This window comes from Simochromis diagramma, unplaced genomic scaffold, assembly GCF_900408965.1.
Source record: "Simochromis diagramma unplaced genomic scaffold, fSimDia1.1 OVJJ01000816.1, whole genome shotgun sequence".
In the NCBI taxonomy this organism is placed as follows: Eukaryota; Metazoa; Chordata; class Actinopteri; order Cichliformes; family Cichlidae; genus Simochromis; species Simochromis diagramma.
Window position 1 is genome coordinate 13338055 of NW_024386908.1, and position 22017 is coordinate 13360071.

The 22017-nt window shown below is 40.0% G+C and overlaps 2 protein-coding genes across 4 annotated transcripts in view; one reads left to right on the plus strand and one right to left on the minus strand.

The window, feature by feature from the left end:
• Window positions 1-1298: 1298 nt before the first annotated feature.
• On the plus strand, window positions 1299-8868 carry cd36 (CD36 molecule (thrombospondin receptor)). Its single transcript, XM_040036135.1, has 12 exons — window positions 1299-1592; window positions 1969-2129; window positions 2263-2407; window positions 5313-5468; window positions 5552-5643; window positions 5819-5868; window positions 5979-6048; window positions 6278-6465; window positions 6583-6701; window positions 6799-6872; window positions 7749-7803; window positions 7898-8868. The coding sequence occupies exons 1-12, from the start codon at window positions 1470-1472 to the stop codon at window positions 8069-8071; spliced, it is 1407 nt and encodes a 468-aa protein (XP_039892069.1). The 5' UTR covers window positions 1299-1469; the 3' UTR covers window positions 8072-8868.
• Window positions 8869-11297: 2429 nt separating this feature from the next.
• sema3c (sema domain, immunoglobulin domain (Ig), short basic domain, secreted, (semaphorin) 3C) overlaps window positions 11298-22017 on the minus strand; it is a 45617-nt gene continuing 34897 nt past the window's right edge. For all 3 annotated transcript variants that reach the window (XM_040035985.1, XM_040035984.1, XM_040035986.1), the window contains exons 12-18: window positions 21709-21931; window positions 18945-19033; window positions 17399-17440; window positions 16990-17147; window positions 16035-16102; window positions 15138-15268; window positions 11298-13167 (exon numbers count right to left, since the gene is read on the minus strand). In XM_040035985.1, the coding sequence (XP_039891919.1) occupies window positions 12745-13167; window positions 15138-15268; window positions 16035-16102; window positions 16990-17147; window positions 17399-17440; window positions 18945-19033; window positions 21709-21931 (1134 nt within the window). In that variant the 3' untranslated portion in view covers window positions 11298-12744. The remainder of the gene's footprint in view (window positions 13168-15137; window positions 15269-16034; window positions 16103-16989; window positions 17148-17398; window positions 17441-18944; window positions 19034-21708; window positions 21932-22017) is intronic.

Here is a 22017-nt window from a genome sequence, read left to right on the forward strand (position 1 = left end):
CTGAACGTGCGGCGAGTAACGAGGCAAAGGTGCTGCTGCCCTCTAGTGGCAATAACACGTAACTTCAGAGTGCATGTGGTGGAAATCCTGAGTGGATATTTTTCTGCACAGCACCAAGCTGCACGAATTCAGAACGTTTAAAAGAGGCACTCCAATAGATTTACACCTAAGGAGTAATTTGCTTGTCACATTGGGTAAAATACCCCCTTTAGAAAGCAGTACTATAATGACTATTGTTACACTGGAAGAGCTTTCTGTAATCGGACAAAATTACACCTCATCATGTCAGGATGATGTCATAGGGGCTGTTATGGTTTCGGCTTGAAGCGTCACCTTCATAGCAGAAAGCATTTTTAGAATCTGTGTGCTTCCCAGGGAGGGTCTAAAGGCAGTTGCATTATGGGAAGTGTAGTATTCAGTGGTTTGGAATAAGGCCCATAAGGAATGAATGCCAAAACAAATCCACACTAATTTTCTTTCTCACCGCTTATAATATTGAAATGGAACACCAGGCATGCAGTCTTTTTTAGTCCTGTATAGCCAGAAAGACCCATTTATTAATCTATTAACTAAAACAAGTGTGAACGATTTTAGTGCTGTTCATCATGCCAGACTATGTAATTAAAGAAACACAAAAGATGACAACAACCTTTAAATGATTTTTCCATCCTTGCATGATTGTAATCAATATTATATTGCTGCTGAGCAAGCTCAAAACAAATAATGACAATAAAAAAATAATTTCAACATAGACTCATGATAAGCATGGGGGGAAATATCTTTGCGAGATAACGTGCAATTCATTGCCAGCCACACAGACACAAATACAGATAAGGCATTATAAATGCACTGCGGTAATGGGAATATTCTTAATGATTTATGTGTTTCTTCTTTCTGAGCTTGTGTGGTCTTCCCCAGGACTGTAAATGAGTAGAAGTAGTAAAACAGGCTAGAGATGACTAGATATACATATGGATAAAATAAGGATCAGAATAAGAAAGGACTGCTATTATATACTCTTATACATCTTTGTCAGTGGTTTTATTATAAAATTTGCAATAAGAATAAACTAAAATCTAACAAAATCATGTACAATAACAACCTGCTCACGTTATACTCGCACCCCATGTCCTGTTTCAACCTTTCTCCTCAGCCAAACTGTTATCACCTTGCCAGAAAGTGCTTACTCATACCAGGTTAAAACTCCTATCAGCTGAACCATAATCATGTCTTGTCATTATATAACTTAATTTATCTGGCACCTGCAAGATATGTGTGTGCCTTTACCTGGCCTTTGCTGTTCTGTCAACTCCTCTGATAGTACCGCCTGCCTGTGCTGCTGCTGCTGTTCCTGATACACAGGCAAGCTGCACATACTAGCACACACCACAAACACAGAGACAGAAGGAGAACAAGCAGCCAGGCAGCCAGACGGACGTACGGTTGGAAGGAAGGCAACACACACCACCATGGGCTGCTTTAGCATTAAGTGCGGGCTTTTAGCCGGATCTGTGTTTGGGGCGGTGATAGCCATCCTGGGAGGCATCCTTATCCCAGTGGGGGACATGATCATTGAGAGGACAGTCAAGAAGGTATGGTGCTCATGTTTCACCCTTGGAATCAGGATAGGGAGTGATAGAGAGTGTGAGTGTGTGTATGTGTGTGTGTGTGTGTATGTGGAGATCAAGGTGAATCAGGTGAAATGAGAGGGAAGAGGCGTATGTTGTGGAAAGCTGTTCCAAGCACTAAACAAGAAGCCGTGCAGAAAGCCAGGCGTGCCGTCTTGTTTTCGTCTGTCAAAAGCATGTGTGATTTCTTTTTAGACATTGTAGAGACGGTCTAAATCTGAACGATCTTTTAAAATAACAGAGCATCCTCCTTTTTCATGTATCAGGGGAGCTGCTGGCCTGCTGGCAGTCTTGAGGCATGTTAAAAATAGATTGTGTGTGTGTGTCTGTGGGGTTTTAGGAAGCTGTCATTGAGCCTGGAACGACAGCTTATGACAACTGGGCATCTTCAGAGATCGCAATTTACAGGCAGTTCTGGTTCTTTGACGTGAAAAACCCACAGCAGGTCGTGCAGGAAGGTGCATTTCCAGAGGTACAGGAAAAAGGACCGTACACATATAAGTAAGTTGGATTTGTTTTCCTCCTGCATATCATTTTAATTTCAAAGTCATTCGGTATAGTAATATTGTTTTAGTCCTTTATCACATTTATCTCATGGCACACCACATGCATTCATGACCCTCTCCTCATTAAGGACAAGATATCTTCCCAAAGCGAACGTCACATTCAACCCCAATAATACTGCCTCCTTCGTGCTGCCCTTGGGTGCCATCTTCGAACCATCCATGTCAGTGGGACCAGAGGAAGACACAGTCACCTCACTCAACCTGGCAGTGGCCGTAAGTGTCAGGGGCTGTGCATAGTGATTCCCAACTTGTGTCAGCTCTGCTTTTAACAGTTTCTGTACCCTTTTTTTTTCTTTTCTAATGCCAGTACGAGCACATGCCAAGGCAAGCTGTGCTGGCTTGCTTTTCAAACATAAATTTTAGATTCCAAACCTTTTTTTTCTTATGACCCTCCGTATCATTTTGTTTATAACGAAAGAAGGGTTACACTCTACCTTCCAGGATGATTCATTTAAATCACGAATGAAAGCAAGGATAAAAGAAAGGGCTCATCAATGTATTGCAGAAATTGTGTATTTTTTGTTTCTATTTCATGAACTAATTAATTAATTTATTTAATTTTTTTTTTGTGATACCACTGAGGAACCTGGGGCCTGTTCAAGGAAGCGGATTTATTGCAAACTCTGAGCTTGTTAACGTTGACATAATGGAAATCCTGAGTTTTCTATTCCAGAAAGAGATCTTAAACTCTGGTCTGCTGTAAACCTAATCAGTTAGATGTTAGGTGGTTACTTGTTATATTTAGACAGGGTTTTGTTACCACAGTGACTTTATGGACAGCACATCAGCTATACACTAGACTGAAACATTTACTGTACATTACTCTAATAATCCCTGCAATATACTAATAACTTTAAAATAATATAACGGGACACACTGTAGTTTAAAGGGAGTTATTGAGTCTAGGCTACACATGGTCTGTTAGCATTTTAAGTTGAAAATGTTAACACATATAGTCAATAAGTAATGCTGAGCAACATTTTAAAATGTACGACAGATGTATGAAAAATGAAATTAGTAGTTAAGAAAGGCTTCAGTTACATAGATTGTCAGCGACCGCCTCTGGAAACCTTGAATCGCTGGGGAAAAATGTATATTTCCTGACTGGTGGTTCTTTGTGTCATTCTGAGTAGTTTGGGAATGTTTGCAGCCAAGTCAGTGTCTTCCATGAAAATTACAGGTGACCACTGCACCCATTCACCTTCACTTTTCCTAGGACCAAACCAGTTTCTGGGTGATTTTTGGTCCAGTACCGTATACATATTTGGGATCAATTTCATGCGTACGACTCTCACCAACCTCTAGAAATCACCTGTACTCATTTTAGTACCTTATCCCAGGTACTATGATCAAATTGAAAACTCTGAAAACCGTGGCGAGCGATCCGAGTAGGTACTAATGGAAAAGGGGCTCTAGAGAACAGCTGTTACTACGGGATCACTGATCGATCTGTAGGCCTGTTTGACGAGATCTTTAGTTTCACAGCAAATGCCAGCAACCGCTAGCAACCATCTGCCAACCAGTCAGGGAATACACATTTTTCCCTCACAATGGGTGGTTTCATATGGTCACCAACAGGTTTTTATGCTCTTTCCGTTTACAGCCTATTCATTACATTTAAAACTGGAAGGTATAATTTGACAGGATTTAAGCCTTTAATCTCTTAGGGGAAATTTAAGTTGGGTTAGAAATGACTGAGTTGATGATGCTGAAAGTTACAATTCCTCTTTTCCCCCTGCTGTACAGATCCACATTTACATTCTTTAGTCCACAGGACAAAAATAGAGACTGTTCAGACTGTGCTGAAATGAACTAACTAGCTATTCTGGAACCCAAAAAGCTGAGTTTCCTAAATCAGAGTTAATCAACTCAGAGCTAAGGGTTAGACTGAGAGTTCGTTAAACACACCTGCTGGAACAGGGTGCTGACCTCCAGGTCTGGAACAAGTGCACAAATTGGTAACTGAATATTGAGGGCAGCATGGTGGTGCAGTGGTTAGCATGGTGGTTGTTGTCTCTCTGTTAGCCCTGTGATAGGTTGGCAACCTCACTAAGGTGTTCCTTGCCTCTTGGATAAATGGAAGAGAATGGATGAAAAATAGAATATTACTTGCTAGATGAATGGGGCTTTGATTAGCAAAGAAGTTGACCTGAATTTGAAATGCATTTAGCTGCACTAAAATAGCAAATCTACACTAATCTTAATTTTAACATTATACATATATAACCCAATATACTTGGGTTGGTTAGTAAGATGTTTACCAGCAGATAGTATATGGTATAGCCAAAAATGCTAATATGGGAAGCTAATATCTCTGACAGCTCCAACAACTTACTCTGACAACTTTAACGCTTTAAATGAATAGGCGGCTTAACTGCCACGTTGCCCTGGAAGTTTGCAAAAAATACAACATGTTTGCATATTCACTCACACTCTAAGAAAAGGTTTTGAAATGCTTAGAATAGCTTTAGGAGATTAGTGGTACTTCCTTTTATACAGGCGTAAAAAAAAGTTCTCAAGAATTCTCTTTTGTGAAAAATTATAGACACCTCAGTGTTATCTAGTATCACCTTTATCATCACTATCTTTAACTAACTGTTCTCTGTATGACTTTATCAGTCTGTCACGCTGTGTTGGGAGATTTTTGATCCACTTTTCTTTATAATGCTGCTTCAGCTCATCTTAATTTATTGTCTAAACTCAGTTTGATATTCACCTTTATACTTACACTAACACACACACACACACACACACACACACACACACACACACACACACACAAATCTCTTACTGTGTTTGAGGGTGGAACATACAGACAAGTGGCAAGTCAATGGCAATTTTTCTTTATGAGCAGTTTATGAGTGTTCTCTCAAAACTTTGATAAAGCTTTAACAATGAGTGTGAGTTTGCTTGTAGTGCTTGCAAGTAATTAAGAAGAATCACTCTCATAAAAGAGGATTATTTTCTGCCTTATATCCTGAGACAACAGCTGCTCTTGTTTGCACATTTAATATATGTACATAATACATATGGAACCATATTGCTTTTTTTTTGTGATACCTTCATTGATGATAGCATTTTCCAAATGTAAGGGTTTGTGTTTTGGATTTTCTTTCAGGGGGCCTATTCATTGCTTCCTCCAGCATCACATATCTTGCTAGACATGGTCATAAATAGCACAAATTCTTCCCTATTCCAACACCGTACAGTTAAGGAGCTGTTGTGGGGTTACCATGACCCAATATTGAAAGACACCATCGGCCTATTTTCACCTGTAAGTAAACACTTGTACCAAATGGCAAATGCAGCATAAAAATCAATTATTTAACAAATTTGAATGAAATATGTTTTCCACAGTATAATGGTACCACTGATGGCCCCTACAATGTCTTCACTGGAAAGGATGACATTTCAAAAGTGTCTTCAATTGACAGATGGCGAGGAGAGACGTGAGTACAATTATGACTAAAAATACTGCATTTGAAGTCTGTAACTTTGATCAAAATTAGTTTAATGGATAATTAGATGTTACATGTATTTTAACTACAATCATTTATTTATTTTTGTTGTTAAATCCAATTGTCAATTGTCAGTGTTTCTGACAAATTCAATCTTGTCCCACAGGAAATTAAGCTTTTGGAATGATACATATTGTGACATGATCAACGGGACAGGTACGTAGGATAAAGTAACATGTGTTCATGTACATGTAACATATTTCTACAGCTCCTGATGCAGATGAATTGCCCTTATGAACAGATTTTTCCCTGATTTTTTTCCTTAGATGGTTCTTCCTTTGCTCCGTTTGTGGATAAGGATGCACCCCTCTATTTCTTCTCATCAGACATCTGCAGGTGATAAAGAATTTCATTTGTAGGTAAAATTTAATTTGATCGTGCCTGATATCAAGATCTCTTGATATTTCCTAGAAAGGCAAGTGTTGGAGCTTTACTGTAACCTTTGGACTTTATCCTATCAGTAACCACTAGGGGTCAGAGCTTTCTTATATACTCCTGTGTGAATAAAGTTGCTATGTGGAGCCAAAGATGAACCTGAATTGACTTCTTATCTGTTTGTCAACAGGTCTGTGTCAGCTAGCTATGAGGCAACTATGAATCTTAAAGGTATTGAGGTCTACCGCTACAGCCTCCTACCAACCACTCTAGCCTCTCCCGTGGACAACCCAGACAATAAATGTTTCTGCAGAAATTATGAAGCCACCAAAAACTGCACCTTGGCTGGAGCGCTGGACATCAGTTCCTGTTCAGACGGTCAGTCAGCATACAGCATATCATGATTCAATTGGAAATTCATGCATCCTAAAGTTATAAGGATTTATCAGTCCGCCCAGCAGCTTTTAATTCATTCTGTGTTTGTCATCTTAACAGGTAGACCAATCTTCATCTCTTTGCCCCACTTCCTTCAAGGCAGTGAATATCTACGGGAGGTTGTGTTGGGCCTACACCCAGATGAAGAGAACCATAAAACTTTCCTGGATGTGGAACCTGTATGAACCAATGTTATTTTATTTTATGTTTTTTTACATTTTAGGAACAACAGGAGTTTGTAGATGCTAACTTTTATTTATTGCATATTTCCACTAGATTACTGGTTTTACCCTGAATTTTGCCAAGAGAATTCAAGTCAATATGATGTATGGACCAGCAAAAGACATTACGTAAGTTATCGTTCACCTTTTTAAAGGAATTAAGAGGTGAAAATTTGCTGTTTGTGTAGATTCAAATTTAAATTCAAATTCAAATTTTATTTGTCACGTACACAGTCAACAAATATTCCGTGGAAGGATGCAGACAGACAGAACACAATTATGCCCTTCTAAAGCAATTTGTAACTCTTACATGACTTTTTTCAGTATGAAGGTGCCTTTTTGCAATCTTGTATGCCAGTTAAAGAATTATGAAAAATGTCCAAAAGGCTACAGTGTGGTGGCTTGAGTTACCAACAGTGTAAAGAACCCAGGACTAAGCAGTCTAACTAAACAAAAAAAAAAAAAAAAAAATAGAGCTACTGAATCAGGAGAAAATGACTTGGGCTAAAGAAAAATGGGATAACTGTGGGATCCTGGCAAGTGTTAGGTTATTATTTAAGTTAAGCTCAAGCATTTGGATAGCTTGTCTTGCACTGGAATGTGAATAATTTAGAAAACTATCGGCTATTTTCTTTACACATGCCTTAGCTAACAACATCAGTTTGCTAATACATAGCATTAACCATCTTGGAGTTAATTTGACTTATGGCGTTACAAAAATAGCAAAATTAAATGTTTTTAGACAGTTAGAGGCATTTTACTACTGTTTCAACCAAGCAATAATTGAATATAGTTATTTAGGTGCTTTTTATCTGTCTCAATGCATCTCTTGCCATAAGCTAACTATGGCTAACTGTAGCTTTAGAGAAATTACATGAAAGAGCTATTTATATTCTTATATTTATATAAGAAAGTGACTAAGCAAATTTCCTAATCTTTAAAACTAGCTGAAGAAAAACATTTTAAGAGCAGTGAATATGAATTAATTAACTCTTTGTCCTGCAGGGTGCTAAACAAAGTGAAAGATCACACGTTATTACCTCTTGCTTGGATGAATGAGGTACGTAAAAGTAAAAAAATATGTGCAAAGCCTGTTTGCTCACTTTTTTTTTAATAAGTCGTTTTTTCATATTCTGTGTCCTTTGTGTAACCAGACGGCAACGCTGGATGATAAAACTGCTGACATGTTTAAGAGGGAACTTATCTCCCGCATTGATATGTTGGAGATAGTACAGCAAGTCTTGCTGATTGCAGGTGTGATCATCTTTTTTGTGTGTTTAATTGCCTTCTTCTGTGTGAGGAGGAAAAGCAAAGCAAACCTTGGATGAATGAATCATTCATTTTACTGTTTGTTGTATGAGCACAGTGCATTGAAGCTGCTACATCAAACGTTTTGATATAGACTCGCACTTTTTTGGAAATTTTTGCGTTATTTTGAATTATTATACCTCCTGTGATAACTGGGAGGGATACTGTGATTTTGTAAAGCTGTAAAGAACTCATTTGCCAAGTATAATTTTAATTGCAAACACTGTAATATTAACTGTATCAGGGATTTCTAGAGGGAGAGCACATGGAAACTACTCTTAACTGTCAGGTAATGCATCAGACCTCTGAGAAGAGAGACGTGGAATAGTTTGCCATCATATGAAAGAAATGTACATGAATTTAAATATTATGTGAATGTATGCTTTGCTGAACTAGTGTATTTAAAATAAATAAATACTGGAAAAGAGAGACTGTTATCCAATACCCTATTCCTGCATTGTTCTTTATAATTAGCAGGATATGAAAGCAGATCTGCCGTATATCCCCTTTGGTCAGGATACAGCTTGCATGGCCCCCATGGCTAAAACAAATCTCTGCATCTCTTGCTTTACCTTGAGTGGCCTATAAATCAGACAGAGTGATAAAATAAAGCTGGTGGGATCACTATACTCTGGTTGTGAATGGAACTTGTGATTGCTTGGTAGGAAAACAGTATTTCTGCCACTCTTTAGTAGTTTTAAATGACCCTCTGCAGGGTCCTATGGGTGTCTTTGAGTCTGCTGTTCCACACGAATCTTGCTTGTCACTTATACTGTAAAGCGTTTTATTGAGATTAAAAAAAGGCAAGTCTCTTTGCACTTATATTTGAGATTTGGTGTACAGGGCCTGTTTGAAAGTCTGAATCCTTTTAAGTTTCCATGTCCAGGTATGATCTAAATATTTGGCAACTTTTAATGTTGTCTGTTTGTGAAGTACAGTGCTGTTAGTGCTTTTGCTACGCTTACATCACTCTTGGATCTACTCTTATATCCACTTGCATGAGTGTTTCATGTGATTTCACCGTGAACTTTAAATTGAAAGTGAAACTTAACGTCTGTGTCAGGCTGTCCAAATCTTTGAAATAAGCATCAGTGAATACTAGTGATGATATTTGGTATCCAGCTACTACCCAGGGACTAAATTGCAGTTTTCAGTGGAGTCCACAGGGTTACACACCAGAGGTTCAACAAAAATTTAAGTTCAATCTCCCTACTAAATCCTCAGGCGAGCAATTTTGCCCACTCAGACAAAGCCTCCAAACTGGTACTGGTACAGGAGTGGAAACTTTTGAAAAAGAAAGCATGGAGTCCTATTTGAAAGTTTTCTTGCTAATCCATGACTGTTGGCATTTTATTGTGTTTTTCTATCCAGGTATACTATTGCATAGTGAATCAAAATGTGATGGCACTTTAATGCATTCATAATTCCATTAACTTTCACAAGACCTCCAGTACCACCAGCTGAAATCCAGACCCCCAAACAATGACAGAGCCTCCACCATGTTTAATGGATGGCTGCTCACACTCATTGTTGTACCTTTTTCTGTACATACAGGGAGTGCAGAATTATTAGGCAAATGAGTATTTTGTCCACATCATCCTCTTCATGCATGTTGTCTTACTCCAAGCTGTATAGACTTGAAAACCTACTACCAATTAAGCATATTAGGTGATGTGCATCTCTGTAATGAGAAGGGGTGTGGTCTAATGACATCAACACCCTATATCAGGTGTGCATAATTATTAGGCAACGTCCTTTCCTTTGGCAAAATGGGTCAAAAGAAGGACTTGACAGGCTCAGAAAAGTCAAAAATAGTGAGATATCTTGCAGAGGGATGCAGCAGTCTCAAAATTGCAAAGCTTCTGAAGCGTGATCATCGAACAATCAAGCGTTTCATTCAAAATAGTCAACAGGGTCGCAAGAAGTGTGTGGAAAAACCAAGGCGCAAAATAACTGCCCATGAACTGAGAAAAGTCAAGCGTGCAGCTGCCAAGATGCCACTTGTCACCAGTTTGGCCATATTTCAGAGCTGCAACATCACTGGAGTGCCCAAAAGCACAAGGTGTGCAATACTCAGAGACATGGCCAAGGTAAGAAAGGCTGAAAGACGACCACCACTGAACAAGACACACAAGCTGAAACGTCAAGACTGGGCCAAGAAATATCTCAAGACTGATTTTTCTAAGGTTTTATGGACTGATGAAATGAGAGTGAGTCTTGATGGGCCAGATGGATGGGCCCGTGGCTGGATTGGTAAAGGGCAGAGAGCTCCAGTCCGACTCAGACGCCAGCAAGGTGGAGGTGGAGTACTGGTTTGGGCTGGTATCATCAAAGATGAGCTTGTGGGGCCTTTTCGGGTTGAGGATGGAGTCAAGCTCAACTCCCAGTCCTACTGCCAGTTTCTGGAAGACACCTTCTTCAAGCAGTGGTACAGGAAGAAGTCTGCATCCTTCAAGAAAAACATGATTTTCATGCAGGACAATGCTCCATCACACGCGTCCAAGTACTCCACAGCGTGGCTGGCAAGAAAGGGTATAAAAGAAGAAAAACTAATGACATGGCCACCTTGTTCACCTGATCTGAACCCCATTGAGAACCTGTGGTCCATCATCAAATGTGAGATTTACAAGGAGGGAAAACAGTACACCTCTCTGAACAGTGTCTGGGAGGCTGTGGTTGCTGCTGCACGCAATGTTGATAGTGAACAGATCAAAACACTGACAGAATCCATGGATGGCAGGCTTTTGAGTGTCCTTGCAAAGAAAGGTGGCTATATTGGTCGCTGATTTGTTTTTGTTTTGTTTTTGAATGTCAGAAATGTATATTTGTGAATGTGGAGATGTTATATTGGTTTCACTGGTAAAAATAAATAATTGAAATGGGTATATATTTGTTTTTTGTTAAGTTGCCTAATAATTATGCACAGTAATAGTCACCTGCACACACAGATACCCCCCTAAAATAGCTAAAACTAAAAACAAACTAAAAACTACTTCCAAAAACATTCAGCTTTGATATTAATGAGTTTTTTGGGTTCATTGAGAACATGGTTGTTGTTCAATAATAAAATTATTCCTCAAAAATACAACTTTCCTAATAATTCTGCACTCCCTGTACTGATACACTTTGAACCAAAAATGTAAAATTCAGACCCGTTGCCAACTTTTGTACAGTATCGTAGTATTAAAAATGTACAGGACCATTAGAAGTTTGTCTTGTGCTGTGGTTGTACAATAAACACTAAGATTTGTTGGTAAAACTGGGAGTGATCTGAACAAATTTATTCAGGCTACCATGACATTAATAAATAGAAATACATATTTTTCATAAGACTAAAATTACACTGTTGACATGATGCTGGAGAGATCTGTACGAGAGAACGCTAGAAAGTCTTTTTCTCAAAATTAAAATAATACTGTATGCCTCTACAATTTGCAGACGCAGTCGAAGTTAGTTGGCGAAATATGTTGAAATTATATACACATTTAAAACACAATACCTGGCACGACATTAAATTAAAAGAATGAAACATCCAAACAAACAGAGAAACAACAACAAAAAGCTCTGTACACAAGCAACAAATAATTGCTATCTACATTAACTATGCTTAGGGGAAAAAAATAGGCTTTTCACATATGTTGAAGGCTCTAAATCACAGACTACCTCACTGACAATTACTACTTCTGAATTAAAAGTATGTCCAAGTTGCTGGAGATAGCTCAGAAAATGTGGATCCAATAACGGATACTGTCGTGTTTCAGCAGCTGCGTAGTTTTACACTAATTAAAATGTGCGTATCTGCTAGCTTGCTTGCTAAAATCTAACCGAGGCGAGGATTTAAGACACCTTCTATGAACATGCGTCTGTGTTGGAAATGAGAGAATTATGATACAATATGCAGATTACACATGAGGCACATATTCATACAGTACATGTACATCTGAGTAGTAGGAATAAATATAGACGACATGTATGCAACAAGAATTGCCATTTGGGTAGCATCAGCACTGGACGTAAAGCTTGGCCTTTGAACTAATAGAGTTTTAACTTTCGTCCCTCCAACACCACACTTTTTATTGCCGTGGGCTCTTAGCATGACCATTGTTTTTGTAAACAGTATGCTAACTACATATATTCTCAAAGTCCTGTAGAGTGTCCCATAATTTAATCGTTTGGTTAGTTAAAAAATAAAATATTCAAAAAGGAGTAGCATCTAATAAACATGCATCTGCCTATTGCTTGTCCCTTTTCAAACAGCTCCATTTAACACGAGCTTTTTAATTGACTTTCCTCTTCTTTCAAGAAGCACAAATTGACTGTGAGCTTTTGTCCAACTAGTTCAAATTCTACTCCCGCTTTAAAATATAGCGGCGACCTGACATGTATTATGGTTAGCAATGTCAGCAGAGACAACAGATTCCTAGTGGCAGTCATAATAGGGCTACTTTGATTTGTGTTGTGACTGTGAAAAAAAAAGAATGGCTCATGTCACAGCCTTCTGGTCACAGTACCTCATGCAAAAAAAAAAAGGACATATTGCTATATAACATTTCCCCATGCTTCTCCCTCTAATGTCTATCAACTACGGAGCTCTGAGGTTGAGATGAAAGTTGGAATATGGGAATCTGTAACTGTTTTGTGGGGACTATAGGAAGTTGTGCATGTCTGTTTTTGCAGCTGCAAGCTCCTTCTGTCAGTCCTCTGGGTGATTGCGTCTATTGCGGCTCTTCCTCCGGTCCAGCAATGGTTTCAGTTTGGCCAAATCCCCTCTGAGAGGTCCGGGCGGCTCCGATGGCTGCTGCTGCTGCCTCTGTTGGAGGTTCTTGAGCTCCTTTCTCTCTTTGCAGTATTGTTGCACTGCCAGGTTCTCTGCGGGACTGAAGGCTGCCAAAAGGACCTTGGGGTGCAAAGAGCTGGTCCATGCCCAAGGCGACTGCTGCTTGTCTGTCAGCATGCTCACCATGGCTTCACTCAGCACATGCAAGCGGATTTTGGCGACGGTGCGTTTAAAGCCATTCTCGGAGGTCAGGCAGTAGTAAAGACCCTGGTCGGACAGCTGCACAGAGCGGATGAGGAGGCCGTGCTCGGTGGAGAGGACGCGGTCACTCAGCTTAACCTGCAAAAATATGCAACAAAAATCCTGGCTAAAAAATGCAGATTTAAGGGATCACTTAATGATTAATAAGATAAGATTCTTTATTGTTGTTATTCAAGAATGTACAGCAAAATTATGGTGCACCGCCAGGATAAGGACTCTTTGCAATCAGCTAATGAACACCTATGAGAAGACTAACATTTTTAACATTAATAAAGGGACTATAGCTTGTAAGACCGTTGTTTATTCTTCTAGTATGGTTATTTTTTACTTTAATTTGTCACTCGATAACGTAGGGCACAGATTTATTGCATGATTGGAGACATTATAGGAGAGAGACTCTTAAGAAATCCTGATAAGAAGCCTGTCAGAAAATTGTGCAATGGCAAGGATGACCGTTGTGTGACTTGTCACACCCTCAAAAGTCACAATAGGAAACATGTTTATTCATTTATGCATGTGCTTTTATCCACTGGCTAAATAAATGCCTGTAATAAATATCTTGGTGCTATCAAGGGGGATGGCGAGTGGCGAGACTTGACTAGGACATTCAAGTCTCAGTTATTCATGATTACTGATTAGAAGATCGGAAGACGACAAACTGTGAATATATTTTTTTTTTCTAAAAAAAATTGAAGTACCCCAAATTTTATATGTGTTTACTGCTCAAAATTATAGTCAATAATTACTAAAAGTACGCCTGAAATGTTAATTTAAACCTAAGAGCTGTGGGAAGTTTAAGTGTTGGTTTGGCCACCTGAAAGTTAAAGTTAAAGACTTAAACTTCATTGCAAATGCTTTGGTCACCAGGATATTGATGTCATTGCCTGTACTTTATATAGAATGCTTCTTACTTGTCTGTAAACCCCTGCCAACTACTTGCTAAGCAGTAACAAAACTGTGAAGAGTGTGACTTAAAGTAGAAACAGAGACTATTTGTCTTCATAGCAAAAGCTGCTACATTTAAAAAGGTGTTGTTACAGCAGTAAGGAACAACCTTTAATTTGAAGGCGGACATTCTCTGATTCAGATGTGGTTCGCACTGTTAGAAGTTTCACTATAACTCAGAGGTTAGTTAGCAAGTGTTTGCAGACAAGGCTTTCCATGCAAACTACAAGCCACTGTGGCAATCTGTGCGATCAATGCACTAATAAGGGAGTTTTGGGGGCAGTACTCTCCTTGCAATCGATTTCACCAAGTGACAGGCAGCAACCTACACCAACCACTTGCCAACCAATTAGGGAACACACATTTTCCCCTAGGGACTAGAGGTTGCCAGGGAATCACTGCAATGACAGGTATTTTAGGTCTATGTGCTTGAATCGCTTGAAGCTTCATGAGACTCGTCCTACAGCCTAAGACAGTCTACTACTGCATACAGCATACTACTTCCAAATCAGTCTGGCCTCAGTTTGGAAAAGGCTCCAGTGATTACACATCATAAAACTGAAGTGATTTATTTTAAGACCCCCTGCCCCCCCCCCATGCAACCCTGCTCGACAGAGGTGAGAGCTAAATGCATAAAAGATGTGTTTTCATCATGCTCAGCTTTGTTTAAACTTTCGCTGCCTTTTAAAATGCTCCCTCTATTTAAGTGCCGTCAAACATTTGCAAAATGTTTCCCCACTGAGCATTGAGTGTGTCGAGCCATTAGTAAAGGCCCATATCATGTTTGATCTGTATCAACACTTATTACGATTCTCCCCTGCCAATAAGCATTAAGAGTGTCATTCCTCAGGCAGTGCACATCCTGATAACTCATATGAGCTCACTGGATTGTTACGACATGTTTAATCTTTGCTGTAATATTTAACCAAACACTGGAGCAACCTCCTACGGGCTGACAACAGGACATCTAATCAAATCGCTTGCATCGTGAAGGGTTTATCTTGTTAAATTCTGCAGCTAAAGTGGGCCGTAACATTGACCTCCAAGAGGTCAATGTTAATGGAATTATGAATGCATTAAAGTGCTTTAAATGTCAAACAGACCTCTTTTCTTCTGTCATTGTCTCGCTGAATCAGCCAGCGAATAGACGCCTGAGGAGACTTGGGAAGACACTCCAGAAAAGTGGTGTTGTTTTTTACGCCGTACTGTGTCATCTCCACTGCGTTCCTGTAGGCTAACAGACACAAAGACACACAAGCAGACACAGGCAGACACATGCACAGGGTCAAGAGAGGCAATTCATACGTCATTTGCTGACAGACACAAAGAGCACAGATGGACTCAAATCTGTCTCAAGCCTCAACAGTGAGAGCGAGATGTTGACTCAAAGCTTAGTCTGACACCTGCGGCACAACCGAACCCCACCCCAGACTTCATTTTCCACTAACAATATACACTTTGACGTATCAAACCAATTCACTTATTAACTGTGTCATTTTTCTTCTATCTAAACGGTTCATCACTCAGTCGGGTGTATGACAGGGTTGCGACTAATTAGCGGTAATGGCCATATGGCTGGTTCCCCACGCTCGTGTTAATTTAGTAAAGTAAACTGTTCATGGAAATTGAACACTCTGGGGAGCCGATTCTCTCCTCTCATTAAACCGCACCTGCTAGTGGACTGGATATATATTCATGAAGAATGAAGTCTGGAGTACGAACTCAAAAATAGGCCTAAATGCTAGCAGAACACACACAGAAATATCTGCAGGCACAGGCTGTGTGTAAACCTCAAATGAACTTACATTAGGGAAGAAAACTTACAAATCCAGTTTATCAAAACAGCATTAGCATTCATGAAGAGTCATGTTTCTGGCCACCTATACAAATATTAGTCTAATAACTAAACCTCTTTTAGCTCTGTTTTGAATCTTTCACATTAATCAGGATGCCTTGAGCCATTGTTACCTTTAAAAGGATATTTCCGGAGCTTTAATTACCTTTTAAATTGAATCCTCTACACTGAGTGAGTGGATTTCCATGCATAATATCCTGCCTTCTGCTTCTCCTGAAAGAAGGAGGGAAAAAAACTCGGTCGATGGCTTACAAAATAAAATACACAATCATAACAACCGTCCGTCTGTCATATTGAAATGGTGGAAGAAGCAGTCGCTGCCAAAACAATATGAGGAAAATCTGACCATGTTCTTCCACTCGGTGGAGAACACTCATATATAACAGCTTGAGGAAAAAAGCAAGTAAACAGCTGACACATTTCAGAGACATTCTCTTCAGAAAAACAGAGACGCGCCTTTTGTTCTACGACCAAACTAAATTTGGCCTGCGTCTGACTGAACTGTCAGGAGACAGGCAGCTGGTCCTTAAAGGAACCAGAGAGACACCGGAGCAGAGGCGAGGTGTCGCTCATACCTCCTCGTCTGTGTTATGTCTAGGCGCCGGAAGGGAAACTACAAAAGTGGAATCTGGCTTACACAGAAGTGTGCACTGAAGGATTGCAGTCATGTGATCTTTTGGCCTTCACAAGTTTTGAGCAAAACGTTCTATTCCAGTTTAACATATAGCACATCAGTTGCATGCTTTGGAAAGTCGATTGGTTTGATATTTGCTGTAACTTCACTGGCTACTGTAAACCTCACTGTAATAATCCTGCAAATTGCAAAATGTTAAGTATAATCAAAGTGAACAAAAATAGTGTTTAATATTGAAAAATGTAAAAGTCGCTAATGTTTATTTAAGACTCGTGAAAGTTTTGCCTCCATGAATGGGTTTCCTGTCAACACCTATCAGTGCTTATTACCACTGAATAATTTGTTTGGGGGCTTGCAGAATGTTTTTTCATGCAATACAAGAAAGCAATCCTCACTGGGTACAATTAAATTTAATACTAGCAGGAAACTGTAGCTATAAACCCTCAAACTGGAAACGTTTGTCTACCTTTTGCCAGTGGGGTAGAAGCGGGAGCAGCTCAGTCCATCCCAGGCACAGTAGGGGTCTCTGGCGAGGCAGCAGTCAGCGCAAGCCGAGCCGTAAGCCTGACAACGGTGCAGGGAGACCTGCGAGACCCCGAACTCCGAGCTGGCGTACAGCTGTTGCTGCAAAGTAAACAGTTCAAATGTCAGCAGCCCTGTTTGTCTTAATAAGTGGCCGGCTGACAGGAAAATGAGGCAGGGCGCAAGAAAAAAAAAAAAACGGCTTATTATTTCCGTGCCTTTGGGAGGCTTATCACGCACAGGAGATTACTGTTGAATGCATTACGTAGTGGCCTTGGACAGTGAATGTTTTTAAACAATATAAGTGCACTTAAGATAAGCAGATGCATACATAACATATTCAGAATGCTTACTTTTTTAGAGGATATTCTTAAGTTTGTAACAGGAGCCTTATTCTGAAAAACAGCAAAGACAAAGACAAAGTTCAGAGCTTGTATGTTGATGAAATAAACGTAGAACTTTCTGGAAAATATACATTTTAATTCACAACACTTAGATGAGAAAACAAATACCAGACTTTATGGTAATTATATAGCAAAGAATGGGCGCTCTCAGAGTTCTTGTTTCATGAAATACAGTCCAAAATAAATCAGGCCCTATGAAGCTATTGCCTATAGAGTGTTCTACAGGAATAGTTCTCCAGGCGTCTTGAAGGAACCTCAAAGCTCTTCGTTGGATGTTGGCTGCTTTTGTTTCTATTCTGTGTTATGATGATCCCACACTGCTTCAATAATGCTGAAGTCAGGGCTTTGGGGAGGCCAGTCCATGACTGATAGTTTTCTATTGTATGTTTTTCTATCCAGGTATCCTTTTGCTGTAATGGCAGTATGTTTGTGATTGTGTTCATGCTGGAAGATAAAGCTGTTGCCATCTGCTTCCCAGATGGTATTATTAATGCATACTCTCTGCATTTATATTTCCATCAATTATGATAAGATAAGAAGCCAACAATCAGTCATGAAAGAGCCTCCACCCTCATTTGCCAATGGCAGTAGACTAACTGTTGTACCTCTTGCCTGACGTCTTCCCTACATATTTATGATGGGGTGAACCAAAAAAACGAAAATTGGGATTCATCCCTTCATAAGACCTAAAACCTGATATTTACTTTACAGATGTTGATATTTATGATATTAACTTTATAGACTTCAAGACACCTCTTGATCTTGAAAAAGCACTTGCAAAGCAAACATAATCACAAGGACTGCAATGCTGGTGCAAAAAAGCACAAATCAGTCTAGAACAGGGGTAGGCAACTCCAGGCCTCGAGTGCCGGGGTCCTGCAGGTTTTAGATATCACCCTGGGTCAACACACCAGAATCAAATGATTAGTTCATTAGCAGGCCTCTGGAGAATTTCAAGTTATGTTGAGGAGGTGTTGAGGTAATTTAGCCATCTGAATCAGCTGTGTTGGATCAAGGACACATCTAAAAACCTGCAGGACACTGGCATTCGAGGCCCGGAGTTGCCTACCCCTGGTCTAGAATAACTCTGGACAGATGTCTTTAGTAGCCTGAGAAATAAATTATGTCTTCTAAAGAGACAAATCTCTTTAGATTGAAGTCTATGTGTGGCACCATTTGGTAGAAAGATCAAAGGAGACTTTTTCTTCTGATCACAGGTCTATCACCTAAGATAAAACAACATATGCAAAGGTTCACTTGAGGGCAACTTCCAGACTTGGAGTATGCTAGCATGTTTCTCATCACTCTACACTGCTCTGCACTACAGAACATCCATCTCGCAAATGCCACCCTGCCTTTTGTCTGTCTGCCCTTGGTCTTTGTGTAGTGGCCAAACACACCCTCCTCCCAGTCCCTGCCTTTGATTTAAGGGGAGAAAGGGGATTAAAGTGAAAGAGGAAAAAAAAGAGAGAAGGGAGAAATACAGAGAGCAGACCTTAAACACTTCCAGCTCCTCCAGGATCAGATCGTCATGCAGGGAATGGTTGCTGGGTAGCACAATCACCTTCTGTATTGTACCTTTGTCTGAAGGGCAAAAAAGCACACGTCTCATGAGTTCCAACCACACACATGCATTTAACTACCGTGTGAAACAGATACGGCTACGCAGCAATGAACCTCTAGAGTTGTGAGGCATCAGTAAAAGCAGAACACGACTGCTGGTGGAAAAAACCCCACCAGCTCCACCAGCAGTCTGTTTTTCTTTGCCCATGTTTGCTTTTGAATTAGGCATGATAGCCATGACCAGTTTCCAAAAACAAAATCAGCTGTGACAGGAGTGGGAATGGAAGCTCTTAAGGCAGGTCAAGGACCACAAAAAGGGCAAAACGCAGCTCTACCCTCATCAGTATGGCTCTTTTGGCCTGGGAATTTGAGCAGCAGAGCAGGGAGGAGGAGGAGGAGGGGGGTACAGTAACAGCTCCTGGAAATGCCTGATAAGACCGTCTCCCCCATCCTTGAGACAAAGCGCCATTTCAGGAGCAGATATGGGTACGCGGCACTGGCTACTCTTCAAAAATCAAGGCAGGAGGAACAGAAAGGAGAGGCTGCTCGATAAACACCGGCAGCTGGGCGAGAGACTCCCAGAGCAGTTTGCTGAATGCCAATGTTCACACGTGGACAATTACAAGCATGAATGCACACACACTTCTGCTAACAAATACACATTTTTCTATTATCTAAATCTGGTGTTTTTAAGCACAGAAACACACTGGCATATATTCGACAAATATTCACTACACAGCAAGCTGTTGCACAATATTGCATGTCAACTAAATCAGAACTGTAGAACCTTTTTGGAACTGCATCACTTCGAATGCTTAAGTTATACTTCTGCAGTAAAACTATGTAGAGCCTACCATGCAGCTAATGTAAGTGACTAATATTGTTACCAAACTTTATGTTTCACATATTGTGTAATATCTAGGAATGTGCACGTCAGGTCATGGTGTTAGATTATGGTATAGGCTGCAGTGTAGGGTTTCAGAAGGTTTTGCACTTATGATGCACCGACAGCATAGATGTAACGATTTAATGGGTCTGGCATTTTTCACTTTTTTACTTTGTCAGTGAGGTTTGGATCATTGGAATATTTGTGATACATGACAGGTTTCTGGAGACTGGGTGTCATCTTGTCAGCCAGTATTTTGGTATATCTGCTTATGGCATTCATGTTGTCGTCTGTAAATATCAGCCCACCACTTCCTCAGCCTGTTGTACTCACGCAGCGCCATAAAACGGTAGCACCACCATGATAATACTGTTGTCTTACAATGGTGTCCCTCATTTAACCTTATACTCAGGAGGTAGCGACTTTCTAAAAAAGTGGCAATCCATTATAGATCCTTCTTCCTTATGTAATGGAAAAAAAATCTACTCTTAATGGACTTTATCTTTTGCTCTGATCTATCTGTGCACTGATTTATACTGCATGCAGCGCCATGTTGACCTGTTTGAGCTGAGTGGCAACAACACAAGTACTCCAGCTTATCTGTGTATCTGATAACCAGCTGTGTCATTGAGTTTCCAAGCAATAACCTGTTCAGAAAGAAAATGTCACTATCAGCCTCTGTGTACTGCATGTCATTGTAAATGAATTTATAGTAGCACTTAAAGCTCACCTTCCTAGAACAGGAATATGGTGGTGCCACAGTCTTCGGAAAAGACGATGGCTATATTTGAATGTGCTGATGCCACGATGTAGGTCTTATATGGAATCCAGTTTGTATTTATTTTATACACAGCGTCTTTGCACCGCAAACATTGATCTCACTTCAATTAAATATATTTAAATGAGCTAGTAAAATTAAAATATTGAGATGCTGGTAGTCTGGCTGGTTCGTTTTTATATTTTTTTGTGTGAAGAAACAAAGAAAAATGCATCCCACTGCTCTTTAAGAGGCCAACACCCATCCTGTAATACCTGGACTATTATGCCTCTACTACCAGGGCTTTGTTGACCTCACTTGGACCTCGTGCATCTTCTCATCAGGTGGAAAAAGCCAGAGAGGGGCTTAACTTCTTAAGGAAGTTAAAGCACACTCACCTCCCTCATCACCTGCTGACCTGACCCTCTACTGGTCAGCAGTAGAGAACCTTCTGACCTGCTGTTGCACAGCAGGAAACAGGAAAGATCTGAAACAAGTGGTGAGGGCAGCAGAGTGTATTATCGTCTAATGTAAATAAGACCTTCCTTTGGTTGTGTTTACAACAGCTGACTGTAAAAGAAAGCTAGTTGTATTATAATGGACCACCCCCACCCCAGACATCAGCCTCTGGGGAAAAGATTAAGCTCAATCAGGTCCAAAACTAACAGATAAAAAAAAAAAAAAACAGTTTCTCCCCATTGGCAGTAACCAGTAAGCCCCTCTTCGCTCCCTAAAGCTCTGTTTACCTTTAGCTCTTTTATCTTTATAGTATAGTCTCTTTTTGTCTTTTGCTGTCAAAACAGCTGAAGAGCTACGAAATATTTGTTTTTTGTTGCACGAACAATGACAATAAAGGACTATTCTATCGTATTTCAACACAAAATTACATCTATCGGAAATATTCTGCATGAGACACCTGTCTAAGGTATTTTTTAAATACCAGAACTAATACCAGAAAGCTGAGGCCTGTAGAATGCAGTCATATTGTTTTTGTCACATGTGTACAAAAACCATATTTAAAATGTTTCTGTATCTGAACTGCAGAACGCGTACCTGTGCCAAGGAAGAGCACCTGGTAGTTGCCGTCAGCGGCCATGACCTGGTCCACAGCCACTGCCGTGTATTTATAATCAGCATTCGTACGAACCACCAGGGGTCTCCTCCCCACCGGATAGATGGCGTTAAACATTACAGGATGGTTGCGGACAAAGGTCACCACATCATCTGGGAACTCCTTTGTTGTCTGAATGTCAGGTGTGAAGGCTCCACCAGGACACTGCAGAAACATAGGGCAGGTTTGAACAGTGCAAAAACAAAATCTCATTCATTCATTTCCACAAGTTATTTTTCTTTTTATCAATT

Coding starts and splice junctions, on each gene's coding strand:
- cd36 (XM_040036135.1), top strand. CDS start 1,470: ATGGGCTGCTTTAGCATTAAGTGCGGGCTTTTAGCCGGATCTGTGTTT. Junction 5,869..5,978: donor TGACATGATCAACGGGACAG/GTACGTAGGATA, acceptor TTTTTTCCTTAG/ATGGTTCTTCCTTTGCTCCG. Junction 6,049..6,277: donor TTCTCATCAGACATCTGCAG/GTGATAAAGAAT, acceptor GTTTGTCAACAG/GTCTGTGTCAGCTAGCTATG.